The sequence below is a fragment of the Diospyros lotus genome, chromosome 4 (genome assembly GCF_014633365.1).
Source record: "Diospyros lotus cultivar Yz01 chromosome 4, ASM1463336v1, whole genome shotgun sequence".
In the NCBI taxonomy this organism is placed as follows: Eukaryota; Viridiplantae; Streptophyta; class Magnoliopsida; order Ericales; family Ebenaceae; genus Diospyros; species Diospyros lotus.
Window position 1 is genome coordinate 35,523,609 of NC_068341.1, and position 17,994 is coordinate 35,541,602.

General features: G+C 41.1%; 2 protein-coding genes across 2 annotated transcripts; both read right to left on the reverse strand.

The window, feature by feature from the left end:
• Nucleotides 1-1,676: 1,676 nt before the first annotated feature.
• Nucleotides 1,677-4,115, reverse strand: LOC127799805 (uncharacterized). The gene is made up of 3 exons (XM_052334024.1): nt 3,473-4,115; nt 2,784-3,340; nt 1,677-2,585 (listed from the first exon to the last, which is right to left on the reverse strand). The coding sequence occupies exons 1-3, from the start codon at nt 4,113-4,115 to the stop codon at nt 1,677-1,679; spliced, it is 2,109 nt and encodes a 702-aa protein (XP_052189984.1).
• Nucleotides 4,116-4,198: 83 nt separating this feature from the next.
• Nucleotides 4,199-5,821, reverse strand: LOC127799806 (uncharacterized). The gene has a single exon (XM_052334025.1). The coding sequence runs from the start codon at nt 5,819-5,821 to the stop codon at nt 4,199-4,201; it is 1,623 nt and encodes a 540-aa protein (XP_052189985.1).
• Between the last annotated feature and the right edge of the window lie 12,173 nt (nt 5,822-17,994).

Sequence of the window (17,994 nt, forward strand, 5' to 3'; positions counted from 1 at the left end):
ATGCATAGCATCAGACTCAGTCAAGAGATCTAGGTGAGTCTGCGAGCATTGACATTAGCCTCTATTGATCCTGACCCGGCTTGGGGTCACAGGCGCCACATATTTATCGGATGACTTGGGTTTTGCACGGCGTGGGTGTCCTTTATTCCATCTTACAATCGTCTTACCATCTTCTGCCCCAGCGAGAGAGTCAGCCTACCTTCAGCGTATCTAGGGCCAATAACCAATCCGGTTTGGGGTTCCCTCCAGGTGTCCAAACTTTACCGGGAGACCTAGGTGCCAGATCGTCTGAGGAGTCGGGTCCAGCTTAGGAGCATAGCACCAGACTCAGCCGAGTGATCTGGGTGAGTCTGCGGGTATAAGCGTTGGATCATCTGTGGACCCTGGCCCGGCATGTGGTCATATGCGCCTGATTTTTCCCGTGTTATCCTGACCTCGTTAGGGACCTTTGCTGGGGCGTCGTAGCTGTACCATTTTTAACCATACATTGAGATGCTAAAGACACAGGAGATCTTACGTGGTTCGGCTTATAGTTTTGCCTACTCCACGGGAATACATGGGGGTATTCTTTTATTTATAGGGGACTGTTACATAAGAAAATTAAAAGAACTTCGGTTCTCAGGGGAGCCAGATAGCACCCCTTGCAACGAACACATCTCCATGTCTTCAGCCTCGAATCCTCTATTGTTGGTCTCGATTGTCTGGGCAGTAAAGTATCTCTTAAGGTGCATAGTATTCCAGGTCTTGCTCATCATCTCTCCTTGCAACGTCTGTAGCACACAAGTGTTGGGTCCCAGCATTTTTTGTACCTTATAGGGCCCTTCCCAATTCGGTCTGAGCTTTCCTTCCTCCCAGGTGGGCAGTTGTAATCATCATTTTCCTGAGCACCAAATCTCCTTCTTGGAACATTCGAGGTCGGACTTTTGCATTATAATAGCTAGCGATTCTTCTCTGGTATGCTACCAACTGCACAGCTGCCTTCTCTCTCAACTCATCTATCAGGTCCAGGCTTTCCCTTAAACTGTCTGATTTCTCTCTTCATTGAAAGCCACAACTCGAGGCGAGGTGAGGTCTATTTCCACTGGAATAAGGGCATATGTCCCATATACCAAACTGAATGGCGTCTCCCCCGTAGATACGCGACTGGTGGTGCGATAAGCCCACAAAATGCTAAGGAGTTCATCGGCCCATCTGCCTTTAGCTCGTTCTAGTCGGGTCTTCAACCAGTGGAGAATAGTTTCATTGCTTGCCTCTGCCTATCCATTGGCCTGTGGGTATGCCACGGATGCCATCCTTAAACTGATCCCCCACCTTTTGCAAAAGGTCCTCAAGGCTTCAGAATCAAACTGCGTTCCATGATCCATGTTGAGAATACGGGGTATTCCGAAGCGGCAAATTATGTCTTTCCATATCATCCCCTCTACCTTTTTCTCAGTTATTGTTGCTAACGATTCAGCTTCAACCCACTTTGTGAAGTAATCCGTGGCCACCAACAAGAATTTCCTTTATGCTGACGCCATAGGAAACGGGCCCAAGATGTCTAGCCCCCATTGTGCAAACGACAACGGTTGAAATATCGACTGGATAGATGACGGGGGTCGTACTGTCAGAGGGCCGTGCTTTTGGCATTCATCACATGTCCGCACTTTCCGGGCTGCGTCTTGTTTTAGGGTGGGCTAAAAGAAACCTGCTCGTAGGACTTTCCCAGCCAACGCTCTGGCACCGAGATGCTCACCGCAGTCTCCCTCGTGAACTTCTTCCAGGGCCTGATCTGCCTCCCATGTCCCCAAGCACTTGAGTAACGGTACTGAATACCCTCTCTTATACAGCTCTTGGCCGATGATTGTAAAGCGGGCTGCCTTGGTCTTCAGCCTTCTTGCCTCCGAGGGCGCCACTGGAAGCTCCTGATTAAGCAGATATTTCAGTATCGGCGTTCTCCAATCGTCAACTATATCAACGCAATGAACACCCTCTTCACTTGTTTCCACACTCGGTCGTTGTAGGACCTCCATGTGAATCAATTGTCCGGAGGTGTCTCGAGCGGAGGCCAGTTTGGACAGTGCGTCAGCGTGCTGGTTAAGAGACCTATTGATCTGTATGAGTTCAAAGCGTTCGAATCTAGGAGCGAGCTCCTTCACCTTCTGTAAATAACGGGCCAATAGTGGTTCCTTTACTTCAAAAGTGCCTTGGAACTGTTGTACCACTAATTGCGAGTCGCTATGGGCCGTCAAGTTTTTCGCCTCCAATTTTTCTGCCAACTTCATTCCAGCTAACAATGCTTCATATTCCGTTGTATTGTTCGAGCTAGGGAAGATGAAGTGTAGGGAGTACTCCAACATCTCTTTTTCGGGGGAGATTAATACAACCCCCGTCCCACTTCCTTTGGCGTTAGATGCCCCGTCCACAAACAACATCCATGCTTCTGGGCAAGCTTTTTCTGCCGCATGTGAGTGAGTGCACTCCACTATGAAGTTCGCCAACGCTTGCCCTTTTATTGCCTTCCTAGGCTCGAAGCTGATATCGTATTCGCTGAGCTCAACTGCCCACTTAGTCAGTCTTCCTGAACACTCTGGCCTTTGTAGAATCTATCTTAACGATTGATCTGTCAATACTGTTACAGCGTGGGCTTGAAAGTAGGGTCTCAGTATTCTTGCTGCCATTATCAAGGCTAAAGCCACCCTTTTAGCGTGGGGATACCGCGTCTCAGCCCCCTGTAACACTTTGCTTACGTAATATACCGGGCTGTCAATCTAGCCGAGTTGTCTAACAAGAACCGCACTTACCGCCTGATGGCTGATCCCAAGGTATAGGCATAATTTTTCTCCGACTTCCGGCCGTGTCAATAGAGGAATCTCCTTTAGATATGCTTTTAACTCTTGGAAAGCTTTTTCGCACTCAGGAGTCCACTGAAAGCTCTTGCCTCTCTTTAAAGCTTTGCAGAAAGGGAGGCTGTGCTCAACTTGCTTGGAGAGGAATCTGCCCAAGGCCGTCAATCGATCGTTCAATCTCTGAACTTCTTTTACAGATGATGGGGACTGCATGTCAATTACCACTTGCACTTTTTCAGGGTTGGCCTCTATCCCTCTATGAGTGATCATATATCCAAGAAATTTTCCCGACTTTACTCCGAACGTACATTTATCCGGGTTCAGGCGCATGTTATTTTTTCTAAATATCGCGAAGACTTTCTCAAGTTGACTGGAATGAGACTCACCTTGCCTGCTCTTCACTATCATGTCGTCCACGTATGCCTCCATCACCCCCCTAATAATTCTTTCAACATTTTGTTGACCATCCTTTGATATATGACCCCTGCATTCTTTAAGCCGAAGGGCATTACCTGGTAACAGTACGTCCCTTTTTCTGTTATAAAAGTCATTTTCTCCGCATCAGGCGGGTACATGCTGATCTGGTGGTAACCTAAGAACGCATCCAAGAAGCTCAATACATCATACCCGAAGGTGTCGTCAACCAGCCTGTCTATTCAGGGGGAGCGGGTAGGAATCTTTAGGGCAGGCCTTGTTCAAATTGGTAAAGTCAATGCACATCGGCCATTTTCCGTTGGCCTTTGGTACCATTACAACATTTGCCAGCCATTCGGGGTATTGAACCTCCCTGGTAAATCCTGCTTCCAAGAGCTTGTCCACTTCTTCCTCCATATGTCTCAGTCTTTTTGGGGCGACGTGTCTTTTCTTCTGCTTGACTGACCGAACTTCTGATTGCACATTCAGGCAATGGGTCATAATGTCTGGGCTAATCCCAGGCATGTCGGGTGGCGTCCAGGCGAATATGTCTGCATAAGAGCGCAAACATTTGATAATTTCTACTTTCTCTTGACTCGCTAGTTGACTTCCCACGCGTACTTGCCGGCCTTCATCGCCAGGATTTAGAGGGATTGCTTCAAGCGACTCTACCGGCTGAGGTTTGTTGGCCTCGAGAGTTTGCTCGCCAATCAACAAGGTCTCTTCAGTCAACGCTTTTCCTTTTTTCGTTGCACCCCGCGTGGAGCTCACATAACATACCCTGGCTTGTTTCTGATTACCCCTTACTTGTCCGACCCCATGAGGAGTGGGGAATTTCATCAACAAATACCCTGGAGAGATGGCAGCTCTCATAGCGTTGATAAGGAAGCGTCCCAATATGACATTGTAGGCTGAGGAGAAAGTCCTGACCACCATAAAATTCACCTATCGGGTGATCACTTGGGGGTGGTCTCCGAGCATAACGGGCAATTGAATCGATCCGACCACCGGTACTGCCTCTCCTGTAAAGCTATACAGGGGGAAGCGACTGTTTTTAGTCGATCATGGGCGACGTGCATCTTCTCAAAGCAATTCCAATACAAGAGGTTCACGGAGCTTCCGTTATCTACCAGTATTCTTTCAATCGGGTGCTTGGCAATGATAGCACAGATAACCAAAGGATCATCGTGGGGGAGCGACACACTTCCCTGGTCTTCCGGTGCAAAAATGAGGGGGTCCTCATCTTCTTGGATCTTCTCTACCGAATTAACGTGTAACGCCTGGCGCACATATGCCTTTCTGGAGGAAGAGGAGTCTCCTGCCAAGTTCTCTCCTCCCGAAATTACATGTATCCTCTCCATAACGGGTTCATTTCCATCTTCTACACTAGGTCTTTCTTCCTCCTTCCTCGGGTTGTTTCTTTCCCCTTCTCTTTGTTGGGGTGGTTGGTTTTCTCTTCTATTTGGGGCGTCACCCCTTAGACGTGTGGATCTTCCCTGATTGTTTCTTCTGGATTCTTCCCTCCTGCCTTGCTGGTTCTTTGGTTTATCCAGTATGAATCGATCTAACTTCCCTTCTCTGATTAGCTGCTCAATTTGATTTCGTAGTTCTCGGCACTGTTCTGTGGTATGCCCTGGGGACTCGTGAAATTTGTAGAAGGAGTCCATGTTCCTACCCATTGGCTGGTTGGTGTGCGATGAAAAATTGATGAGCCCGGTATGAGCAATGGAGGAAAGGACGGAGGCCCTTGGATCAGTAAGGGGTGTGAAGCTCCGGAATGGCATCTTGGGAGGCTCTTCTCTTCTCTGTATCTTCACTAATCTGTCTAACCCAACATCGCTCGACCTTCCTCTTCTTTTACCTTCCCATGCTTCCAAAATTTCCATTTGGACAATAAACTGCTCGGCTCGGGCAAACAACTCAGTCATTGAGCTCAGTTCGATTTTGGCTAGGGATCTTCTGAGCGGGGCGTAGGTGGTTCCATTAAGCAAGGCGGATGCGGCAAGGCTTACTGGGAGGTCTCTTACTTCTTGTGTTGCAGCCCTAAACCTTTCAATGTACTGTTTTAGTGACTCGTTTGGCCTCTGTTGCAAGCTCATCAAGTACATGGCACTTTTTTTCTTCGGAACGTAAGTAGAGAATGCCTCCAAAAATTCTTTCTTCAACTGTTCAAACGATCGGATATGCCCGGCGGGTAGCTCAGTGAACCACTGTTGAGCCTGCCCTGCCAGTGAGAGAGGGAAAGCCTTGCATCTAGTGACCTCGTTCCACCCATGTAGCACAGCCATCGCGACGAAGTGTTGCAAATGCCTCTCGGGGTCTTCATTCCCCAAATACATCGGGAGCTGTGGTAGCCTGAACCTTGATTGTACTGGCTGTCTTTGAAGTTCTTCGAATAATAGAAATCCTTTCACGAGTGCTTCTATTGGCGTCGTCCCGATTTGCTTCTGTTCTAATACTTCTTCTATAAGGCGCTTGACGTTAGACGCCTTAAGTGTTTCCTTCTCCGCTTCATTCCTGCCAGGGGACGGAACACAAAGGGCCCTTGAGTGGGTGCTTTCTGCCGTTTCTTCATACATGGGAGCTTTCCTTGGCCTCCTATCACGGATTCTCCCTAGATTCTTTATTGACGGAACTTGATCATTACACCTGGGGGTCCCGATTCTTATCCTTGGTGAGGTGCCCTCGGGGGGTTGTCTAAGGATCTCCAATATCCTTCTACGCCTGTTTGTCCTGCTTGGGGAATGTGAATGTCTGGCATCAACTCATGTAACAGGAGAGTGATCCCCTGTAATTTTCTCATACTCTCTTCATTACTTGTTCTGAGTTCATTATTTTGGTTCTTCAGCTCTTCAAAATTCTTCTGTAGTTGTTCATAATCCGACAGTAGAACCGTGGGTGGTGCTACCCTTGAAGGCTCTAGAGGTACCAAAGTTACCGCAGGGTTCCTCCTTGGAACTGAGGATTGTCCCAGGGAGTGCTGCTCTTGATTAGCCTGCATCATAGGTGGGTTTTGTCTCCCTTGCCTCCCCACCTGTCCTCCTATACCAACAGCATGCACCTCCCCTTGCTCTGAATGCTCCATAACACCCAATCAATAGTTTGGCGACCTTCCAACGTTCCTGGAATGTTACTCGAGCGTGTCTCATTGTCTAAGTGTTCTTCCAAAAGTCCCCGTATAGCAGGTAGCACATGGCTAGGGTCTCCTGTTCGGGAGCGAGTGTTCCTTCGGGTTGCATTAGGCGGATTTGCTAAACCAGTTGACTTTGTTCCTCTCGGCATCTTGTAAATGTGCTTTTTGTTTCGTTTCCCACAGACGGCTCCAAATTGTTGTTGCCAAAATACAACAATTAAAAACTTTTATGGGTGGAGCGTGCGGAAATGCCGTTGACCCCGAGATTGGAACAAGTAACGATTTTGCTGCTGCTTCCGAAGCCACTTCTTCCAAAGCTACTCCTTTCGAAGACCGGAGATGTCTTCCGAAGAGTAGGACGGTCCTTCCGAGCTGTGTCGAGTGAGAGCTTCCGAAGAGCACGATTAGGACTTCCGAAGGTCTTATGCTTTTTACTGTCTTCCGAAAATTCGCCACCAAAGATGGTTACTAGAGTAATCTTCTGAATGTGATCTTCCGAAGGTAATCTTCTGTAAGAGAATAGTTAGAAGGCTTGTGGGACTTTTCCCACGAAGACCCTCCGAAGCTTAAGTCAGTACGGAAGGGGCACTTAAGTAAGGTGAGGAAACTAAGATCTTCGGAAGATGAGAAGTTAGAGAAAATACCAGTGTTCGAGAAAAAGAAAAAATTATCCTTTTGGACTGATAAGGTTGGCCTTATATAGAGGTCAATAATTGACCGTACATGATAGTTCGGAAGATGGCTTCCGAAGACCTCTTCCGAACTTGCAGTTGTTACTTTTACGAACCAAAATGTCACCTACCGAAGATCGCTCCCGAAGCTTGCTTCCGAAGCCTGCTTCCGAACCTTGCTTCCGAAGCCTGCTTTCGACCTTGCTTCTGAACCCTACTTCCGAAGCTTAGGCTGATTCACTTCATGTTTCACTTGCTTCCGATTATTGGGGCACCACAATATTTATAAAATATATATCTAATATATACATATATTATTTAATCATAAAATAATATATTTATAAAATTATATTTGCAAAAAAACCACTATATTTTTTTAATTTACACTTTACCCAGTGTTTCTGTTACCTACTTTTTTGAAAAAATATCATTTCCTCGTTTCTATTTTGTATCGAAAACATTTCTCGTATCCATTTCCATACAACCTAGAATGCCATTAATAATTAATGGTAGGTTTTGTACAAGTCATTAACAGTTAATGATAGGATTCATTAAAACAAATCATGTGTAACTCTATGAAAGACCATACAGCATGTAGACAAAACTATTAACTACTTTCTACAATCGGTTGATAGGTTCCCCAAAAGTTGGGAAAATGGTTTATCGCTAAACAAAAACTGTTAACTAGTTATGTTCGTTATATTGTGTATGGAAGTTTCAGGAGAAACTAGTTTTCCCTAATTAGTGGCTTCCATGTGGCATCCTCTGAAGCATGCTTGAGGGGAGTTGTTGCTCACCCATTGGACCTCCTAAAGAAGAGATTAGAGGAAAAGACTTAAAGGCAAGTGCAAATTATGCATGGGTTTGACATTCTCTGCTACCTTTGCTAAAGATGTTAGCTTCTTCTTCATTTTATTCTTTCTTTTTCCAACTATCCTATTGCTACAAATTTTCTCAAGAGTTGAGCACAGATTATAGACCAAAGGAGAGAAAACGAGTGCTAGCAACTTGAGGCTTTTGGGCTAGCACTAAAAGGAAGCTTCGAGTTGATTTTGGAAGGCTTGCTTGGTATGGATGGACTAGGCACTCAATAGCTTGAGGAAAAAGTGGTCTTGCTGTAGAAATTGTTTCTAAAGCTTCTTGTATCTCCTTATTAGGTATGCATTCAATTTGTTGCATGTGATTTAACAATGTATTACTTAAACATCCAAGTTTCATATGGTTTGTGTTGAATTCCACTGTGTTTTCATGTAATGAAAATTTTTAAAATACACACACATCCATATGGGAATCCTAATAGTTGTATCCAAGAAAATAGGCCCAACCCCAAGAAAGAAAGCCTAAGAGAGGAAGCCCCCACCCCCCCCCCCCCCCCAAAAAAAAAAAAAAGAAAAAAAAAAGAAAAAAGAAACCCAAATGGTTATCGAGAAGTCTTCCCAAGAATGCAATCTTTAAGAGACCTTCCGAGGGTCTCCCCAAGTGACCCTCTAGGGGTCTTTTTTAAGTATAGTTCCTTTGAAGATCTCATCCAGCTCACCTTGATGAAATCCCTTGAAAGCCCAAGTGACCCTCTTCAAAAGCTTTTCCTAATACCATTAGAAGACCTTCTAGGAGCTTTTCTTCGAAGCCTTTCTTAGTAAGGAGAGACCCTTCTAGGAGCCCCTCTCAAAGCCCTCAAACATGGTCATCAAAAGACTATCCAAGTCATGAAACTATAAAAAAATGTCAAACTTATCTCTGATGTCTTCACATGGAAATTCAAAAGAGATAATCTTGAGATATTGTTGGAAATGAGAATAAGCTATATGAAAAGATATGTAGAGGATAGAGAGAACACAAAGGCTGGAATATTTTATTGAGCAGTAAAAGCACATATTTATACATCAAAGATGTAAAATTGAATTGATGAAAATTAGCTAGAAATCAGCTAATAAACAACCTAAGAAATTTGAAGTGTATCAAGTAGTTGCTAATTTATTAGTTATGGATAAAACTAACTTTAACAGCTATTTTGACTGTTTCAAACCACATTAACAGCTAATAAACCACATTAAGTCACATTTTCAACACTTTTCCTTGATTTTGGAGCTGCATACTCCCAACTTCAGGCTCAAATTTTCAAAATAGCTTTAGGCAGTGCTTTTGTAAATATATTAGCATTTTAGTCTTCAGTTTTACAATAAACCAATTACACTTCTCTGTCTTATTGCACTTCTCTCAGAAAATAGAGTTTAACCTTCAAATGCTTTGTCTTGCCGTGGAACACTAGGTTATTAGCAATTGAAATTGCATCTTGGTTATTCACAAAAATCTTTGTGCCTTGTTCATCTTTCATCTACAAATCAGCTATAAGTTTCTTGATTCAAAGAGCTTGATTTGCTGCAGTCATGGTTGCTACATATTCTGCCTCAGCTATGGACTGCGCTATAATTTCTTGTTTCTTAGAACACCATGAAAAAATGCTCAAACCAAAACTAAAACAATAGACTGAAGTGCTCCTTATATCATCAACACATCTAGCTCAATTACTATCAGAATAACCATCAAGATTGAAATCCTTGACTTGACTCAATTTTAAGCCATAATCAACTATGCCTTTGGCGTATCTAACAATTCTTTTTGCTACTTATAAATGAATTTTGCTAGCACAGTGCATGTACCTTGACAAAAGGCTTACAACTTGCATGATATCTGGCCTGGTTGTTATTAGGTACATCAGGCAGCCTATTAGGCTTCTGTACAACATTTACCTTTTCAACTCCATCTTCTTTACATAATTTTTCCTTTTGATTCATTAGAGTAGTAGTTGGCTTGCATTCTTCCATGTTGAACTTTTTTAGAATTTCCTTTGCATATTTCTACTGGTGCACAAAAATTTCATGTTGTTTTTGCTGCACTTGCATACCAAGGAAGAATGACATCTTCCCAAGGTATGTCATCTCGAACATGTCTTTCATACTTTCTTTAAACCAGCTAATTAACTCCTCATTGCTTCCTTTAACAAACAGATCATCAACATATAAAGACACCACAAGTAATTCATCATCAGCTTTCCTTACATATAGACTAAATTCACAAACACTTTTCAAAGCCTAAGTTCACCAAGTATGCATCAATTTTGCTATACTAGGCCCTTGGTGCCTGTTTTAAACCATAGAGGGCCTTTTTCAGCTAATAAACCTTTTCCTCCTGTCCTTGAACAAAAAATCCTTTAGGTTGTTCAACAAAAATCTTTTACTCCAAGTATCCATTCAGAAAAATTGACTTGACATCCATTTGGTGTATAATCCTTCCTCTTTGAGCAGCAAAGGCCAGCAACATTCTTATGGTATCCAATCTAGCATGTGCGACCCCTCCCCCCCCCCCCCCCCACCTAGATCCTCCAACCAAATAGAAGAATCCTAGCTGGTGGCCCAGATGGGAGAAAGAAGAAACAAAAAGGGAGGTAGAATTGCCATGCATGCCCACTTGGATTCACATATACTTGATAATAAATCTGGTAACGGAAGCAAAAACCACAACCTCGGCATGCATTTCAAAACAAAACTGGCCCACAGGGCTACAGGGTTTACATATATACAAGCTAACTCACACACAACTCAAAAGACACAACAACCTTGTCACACAACACTACCACATGTTAAGGTTAACATGGACTGCCTGTACACTGTTTACTCAGGTAGGTTCGGCACCACTGGACTCACCCTCACTTTGGCCTTGCCCTTACCTGGAATGAAGAAAAGCAAGAGTGAGTCACAAGACTCAACAAGCATATAAGAAGGAAAGGCTGGCAAGAATAAGGAGCTAAAGAATAACCCACACCCTAGTGCAAAACTCATGCAAAGCATGTCATGCCAACCAATCATATACGATATAACAGAAACCATCTGTATAACAAAAATATGCACATACTAGATCTTGGGGCCCAAATAAAAATGCTTTGGCACCCAAGTCCATATCACAAACCTATTGTTGCCCTGAAGGCAAACTATGTACCTGTAACTCGAGTCGACACTCGCTCAAGTAGGAGCAACTAACACCCACTGGGGCACGCATAAACATCCATAATATAAGCTGGGGCACGCCAAAGCATCCCTAATATATAAACTCAGTTCAGAAAACCCGACACCGTACAACTGTATCTCAAAACTAGCGCCAAGATTATGCAATGCAGCATATAAAGGGTGGCGTAGTAAATCGGACGAGATACGAAGCCCCCATAAGCTAAGTATCCTACCAAGCCTCGCCCATATAGGTAGTCACATGCCGAATGCAATTCTTGTCTCCAACATAAAAAAATAAATAAATCACTATCATGCTCATGACCAAGCACACACTCACATGAAAACCCCCAAATGTATAATCCCAAGCCTTTGCATGCATTTGAAGTGATAGAATAATAATAAAATAAATAAAATAAAACGCATGCAATTACTCTTGGCACAACAACTTCTAACGAGAACCTACCTAATCAAAATAACCTAGCTTCATTCCAAGAACAACCAGAAGGGAGAACCGAGCCCTTCCAAAGCTCACAATAAAAGACTCACCATCGAGGATCTAGTCTTTATAGAAAAACTAAAAAATAATAGGCCTATAATCCTCAATTAAAATTACTTGTAACTTCTGGTGAGGACATCCTTATTAAACCATCACTATCATAAAACTCCACAACCACATTGAGTAATTTAACATTACAACATGGAAATACCAAACCGGTGAGGAAATAAACCAAGCTTGTGCCTTTTTCCTATAACATTAGACAAAGATAACACTCTCCAACACCCACTATAGGCTTGGCCGATTACTTACAAGCCATGCATGTACTGCTATATCACTGATACAACTAGAAAGCTCAAAATCGAATACCATCAGTACATGCTCCAGGTTCACTAAGAGTTGAGAAGGATAACTATAAAGGGAGGAAAAGCTTGCGTCGAGGAGAAGGAAAGAGAAATGACTTGCAAAGAGGGATAAGGAGCTTGCCTAAATCACACTTCCAGAAGCATGGCTCCAACTGTTTCTTCTTCTTATTATTCTCTTCACTGCGTCGGCCACTCACTCTCTTTCCCTAAAAACAACTCCGTCTCCCGACTCCACCTTGATCTATATGTATATATGAGGAACAAGGAGAAGTGGAGGAAAACATTATGGTAAGAATAAAGAACAAAGCTCCCGACATATTCCCTAAAAAGCAGCTTTTGGATCGAGAAAAATGGTCTGGGTGTTGCTGAAAATGGAGGGTATCCGGATACAATGAGAAAACATCTGGATATAATGGCTTGATGATTGTGAAAGCCATCCGGATATAAAAAGGGTCATCCAGATGTAAGAGACAAGCTTGGGAAAAGCTTATGTGAGTAGTATTTGGATATAGGAAGGGACCATTCGAATATGAGAGGCATTAATGAAAAAAATGGAGGTTTTGGAAAGATTCGACACACCTAAGTATTCTGGGCATAACTCTCTCGTCCAAGCTCCGATTAAGGTGATTCAAGATGCTATGGAACAACAAGAGAAAGATCTACAACTTTTATGTTTTAAGTTCTTTTGAGATTCAAACTGAATCGAGGCCAAAATTGAGCAATAAGGTGAAAACCACATTGCTAAAACATGGTTGTTGGTCCCTTGACACACAATGGCCACTCAAGAGGGGGGTGAATTTAGTTATTAAAAATTTGTCAACAGAATTATTTCCTTTTAAAAACTCTTGAGCTTTTCTTATACAAAGAAAATACTTGTTATAAATATATATGTTATTTGAGGGTGATAGTAATATAAATACACAAACAACAATAATCAACACAAGAATAGATAGTGGTTCGGTGTCTCCAACACCTACTCCACTCTCTCAAGGTCAACCCGGCACTTGAGGTTCCACTAAAAACCACACCTACATTTTCCAACAAGTTCACTCAGGAAACTTTTACACAACACCAAGGTTTTCCCTTAGCTCACCCCAAAAACTATTACAGCACACCTAGATTACAACAGGCTCTAGGATGCCACTCACAATTCACAAATAGTAGAAATAAATCCTATGTCCAAACAACCATGGACTAATATAGAATTAAACACAATGAAACTACAAGGCAAATATAAATAATACAAGAGTTACAAACAAGAAGAAAACTTCTTCTTCTTTGCCTTGGGCTCCAAATGATGTAATCTTTAATCTTGAGCCTTAGATTGTTTTTCTTAAGTGCTTGTGTGTGCTTTAGAATGGTGGATCTTGATAGTGCATTTTCCTTCTCCAAAAATCCTTTCTTGATATTTATAATGGAGCTTCCAAATGACCTAGAACGACTAGAAAAATTTAACTGTTGGAGTCTAGCAGTTGATTGTTCTAAACGACAGTCAACTCCGTGACACCCATAGTCAACTCTCGAAACTGACAGTCAACTCTCATTGGCCTATAGTCAGTTGACCAAAACCTGCTCTTAGCTATCTCGACTCTTCATAACACACAGTCAACTACCCCTTACTGGGAGTAGACTCTTAGTCTAGATTTTCAGAAAAATTATATTTGCTTTGATGATAGAATCCATAGCACGAGTATAGCAATACATTACAACATATTTACATTTTCCTTAATTTATATTTTACCTTCCATTTACTTTAATACATATATGTAAATAAGAAAGTACCCCCCATTTGGATTCAATAAAAATATCTAAAAAATTAAAATCCATAACAATAAAAAAAAATAGGTTTTTGGATTTAGAACAAATTCAAGATTTGACGATTATACCACCTTCAAAATATATACCTTCTATTTCTTGAAAAATTCATTAAAAATTATTTTAACATTAATGAATATTAGCTATCAAAATACCGGGAGATAGTTTTCTAAAATGAAAATATTTTCTTATATGTCCCCTTACAATGTGCTAATATTTCACTTAAAATAAATACCATTTCTTGGTTCACTTTGATACACAAAATACTATAATACTTAAATTATACTTTCCAACATAAGACATATCAAAATTTCATTAGGGGATTCAAATATACCAAAAATAGTTTTACTAAAATTATGTTTTGTTAAATATCAAAAAACACATTAGGTTGATTGGAACAACTTGGCTCAACAATGGCCATCTGAATGCAAAAGCTCATATCCAAATATCACCAATTCGTATTCGGATGCTGCAGTCTCATGTCCAGATGTTACTCACAAAAACTCAAAGAGACATTCGGATATGCCTCTAACCATCCAGATATCACTCACATAACTCAAAGAAGTCATGCGAATACTCCACACCATATCCGGATAACCATGACTATCTATCCGAATATAAATCACCCTCATTTGGATATATCTCGCCACCCTATCTGGATGCATCTTTGCCTATCCGAATAGCCTCATGCCCCATTCGGATCTTTCAATATATTTTTAAATATATACACATACACCACACCTTGACATCCAAATACTTAGAAAATGATTACGAAAAACTACCCACTACACATTTAGGCTGACTAATTCAACCTCATATCATAATAAACACTGTATAATTAGATTTGGGTCGTTACATAGCAACATGGGCAAATGTTTCTAAGTAATCCACTCCAAACATTTGTTCATATCTTTTGACAACGAGTCTGGCCTTATGCTTGTTTACAGAACCATTCAGATTGAACTTGGTTCTGTAAACCCACTTTACTCCAATAACTTTCTTATGTTCAGGTCTGTCCACCAGCTGCCATGTCTGATTCTTTTCAATCATCTTAAGCTTATCTTTCATTGCAACCACCCATTTCTGATCTGCTGTAGCTTCTTCATATCCAATAGGCTCCATCATAGCAAAATTGCATCTTTGATAAATATCTGAGAGAGATCTGGTTCCTCTGATTGGTGAATCATCAATATCATCATTCTCCTCCTGAATTTCAATCTTCTTCTCATTGTTCCAACTCCAACTGTCTGACTCAAAAAAATTGACATCTTTGCTGATGATCAGTTTGTTGCTTTGTGGCAAGTAGATCCTACAAGCCTTTGAAACTAAGTTATAGCCTACAAAGATCCCAGGTTCTATTTTCTTGTCCAACTTGTCTCTCTTAACCTGTGGAATGTAAGAGAAACACAAGCAATCAAATGTTTTTAGGTTAAACATCTTTGGTTTGTATCCATACCATGCCTCAAATGGAGTCTTTTTCTGGATAGCTTTTGTTGGTAATCTGTTCAGTAAAAAAAAACTGTTGTATTTGCAGCCTCAAGCCAAAACTTTTTTGGCAGCCCTTTGTCATGCAAAAAACACCATGTCATTTCCATGATAGTTCTGTTTTTTCTCTCCACAACTCCATTCTGTTGAGGAGTGTAAGATGATGTCAGATAGTGTTAAATGTCTGCTTCTTCATAGAATTTATTAAATCTTTATGAGATATACTCAATTCCATTATCATACCTGATCACCTGTAACTTGCAACCGCTTTGAGTTTCCACCCAAGCTTTGAACTTCTAGAAAATGTCAACAACCTTAGATTTAAACTTCATAAAATAAACCCAGCATATTCTTGTGTGATCATCAATGAAAGCAATATAATACTTACTACCATTCAAAGATTATGTTTTTTGAGGTCCTCCCACATTTATGTGTACTAATCGCAGTTTTTGTGTAATTCTCCAGGCTTTATTTTTTGGAAAATAAAGCCTTGTTTGCTTTCCATACTAGCAGACAGCACATGCAGGAAGTTCCCTCTTCTAATTTAGGCAACCCTTCCACAAGATTATTTTTCTTCATGTACATTAGAGCACCATGATAAAAATTCCCCAACCTCTTATGCCACAAAACAACGTTGGAATCTTCTTTGAGTACAACAGCTTGCTCTTCTCCCATAAAATATGAAGCAACGCTTTTATTTTTCATTTTGACCTTAAACACTTCTTTGTCTATTGCATCTTTAATCATGCAGCACTTGTCTTCAAACAACACCTTAAAGCCTTTATCAAGCAATTAACCAATACTCAACAAATTTTGATTAATTTCAGGAACATATAAGACATTTGAAATTAATTTCAAACCTGAGTGCCCTTCGATTGCTACTGTCCCTTTTTCTTTGACTTGAATGTAATCTCAATTTCCAATTTTAACTTTGGAGACAACACTCTTGTCAATTTCTCTGAAAAGCTCTTAATCATAAGCCATGTGATTTGTGCAACCATTGTCTATAAGCCAACTTTCAGTTGAGCCACAGGTGGCTAGGCATGAAGCTGTGAACAACTGCTCCTCCTGAGGTTGATTCTCAATTTTCTTGGCTTCTCCCAAGTGTTGTTGAGACTTGCATACCCTCTCCATATGCCCCAACTGACCACACTTGTGGCATCTTGCATCTAGCTTCCACCAACATTTGTTTTGTGGATGATTGGTTTTCTTGTAGTACGGACATGGTGGAAAAGTTTGAGAGTTGTTGTTCATCTTGTTGTTCCCTGAACTTTTGGGCTTGTTATAGTCTTACTTCTTTTTCTTATTCTTGCCACCATTGTTGCTTTGTGATTTGACTTGAAAAGCACCTTCAATAAATCCTTCTTGCCTCATAAGCCTCATTTGTTCTTATGCCTGTAAAGCATTTAGCAATTCTACCAAAGTAATACTTGACAGATCTTTAGTGTTTTCCAAAGATGAAATTGTAGCTTCAAACCTTTCTGAAATAGTAACAAGAATTTTTTACACAATTCTAGAATCATCAAATATGGTACCAAAAATCCTTACTTTATTAGCAATACTGAGAAGTCTATCAAAGTAATCATTCATTATCTCTGAATCCTTCATCCTTTGTATCTAAAACTCTTGGACCGGATTTAACACCTGCATACCTTTAACCCTTTCATTTCCTTCATATTCTTACTTCAGGAAATCCCAAATTTCCTTGCTTGTTTTCAGAGTTATAATTTTGGTGAAGATGGATGAGGAGACAACTGCAAATAGGCTTGCTTTTTCCTTTAACTTTCTCTGCTTCTTTTCATTGTGACTCTTGATTTGTGCCATTATTGGATTGTCTAACAAAGAACAAACCTCATATTCATTTTCAACAGCTTCCAAAAGATCATTTGCTACAAGATAGGCTTCCATACAAATAACCCAACTTTGATAATTTACTCCATCAAACACTGGTGGTGCAAGAATAGTGAATGAAGGTTCTAAATCCATTTAAAATGGTTTGTAGGGTTTTGTGTGTTGTCTAAGATAGGTGATAGCTGTTTTGGGTTGTGTTTGGTCTCACTCAATCTCACAGGTGCCTCAAGAAAAAAGCTTTGATACCAATTTGTTGGAAACAAGAACAAGCTATATGAAAAGATATGTAGAGGATAGAGAGAACACAAAGGTTGGAATATTTTATTAAGTAGTAAAACAAATATTTATTCATCAAAGATGTAAAATTGAATTGTTAAAAATTAGCTAGAAATCAACTAACAAACAACCTAAGAAATCTTAAATGTATCATGTTGTGGAAATCTCTACAAAACAGTAGGTTAGAACTCAATCAAAATCAAACCAAAACAACCAAATGCAAGAACAAATCAAGGCAGAAAAAACTCCCTGTTAATCAGATCTGAAATCGATCAAGGCTCAAATTCTGGGATGTCCAGAACACCACTCAGGTAACTCCAAGGAATAGGGACACCAAGCCACACGAAAGCACACGAGCCAAGCACTGAAAACCCAAATCAGACCCCGAACCCTCTCAGCCAACACGCAAACTCTCTTACCCAAACCACACAGGTTAGGCTCACAGTAGGATCCACCAAGGAACAAAGAGCAATCACGAAGATATGGGACGAAAAGCAGTGACCGAAAACTTACCTCTAAGGGAGACCATCGGAATGGATTAATAGAGGACACCCACGAATCGTCCAAGCAATCCACAAGGAAAAACGCGAACATTAGCAAGGAAAAATGGATCAGACTGAGAGGGAAAGGGGGACAAATTGAATCAGCCATACATG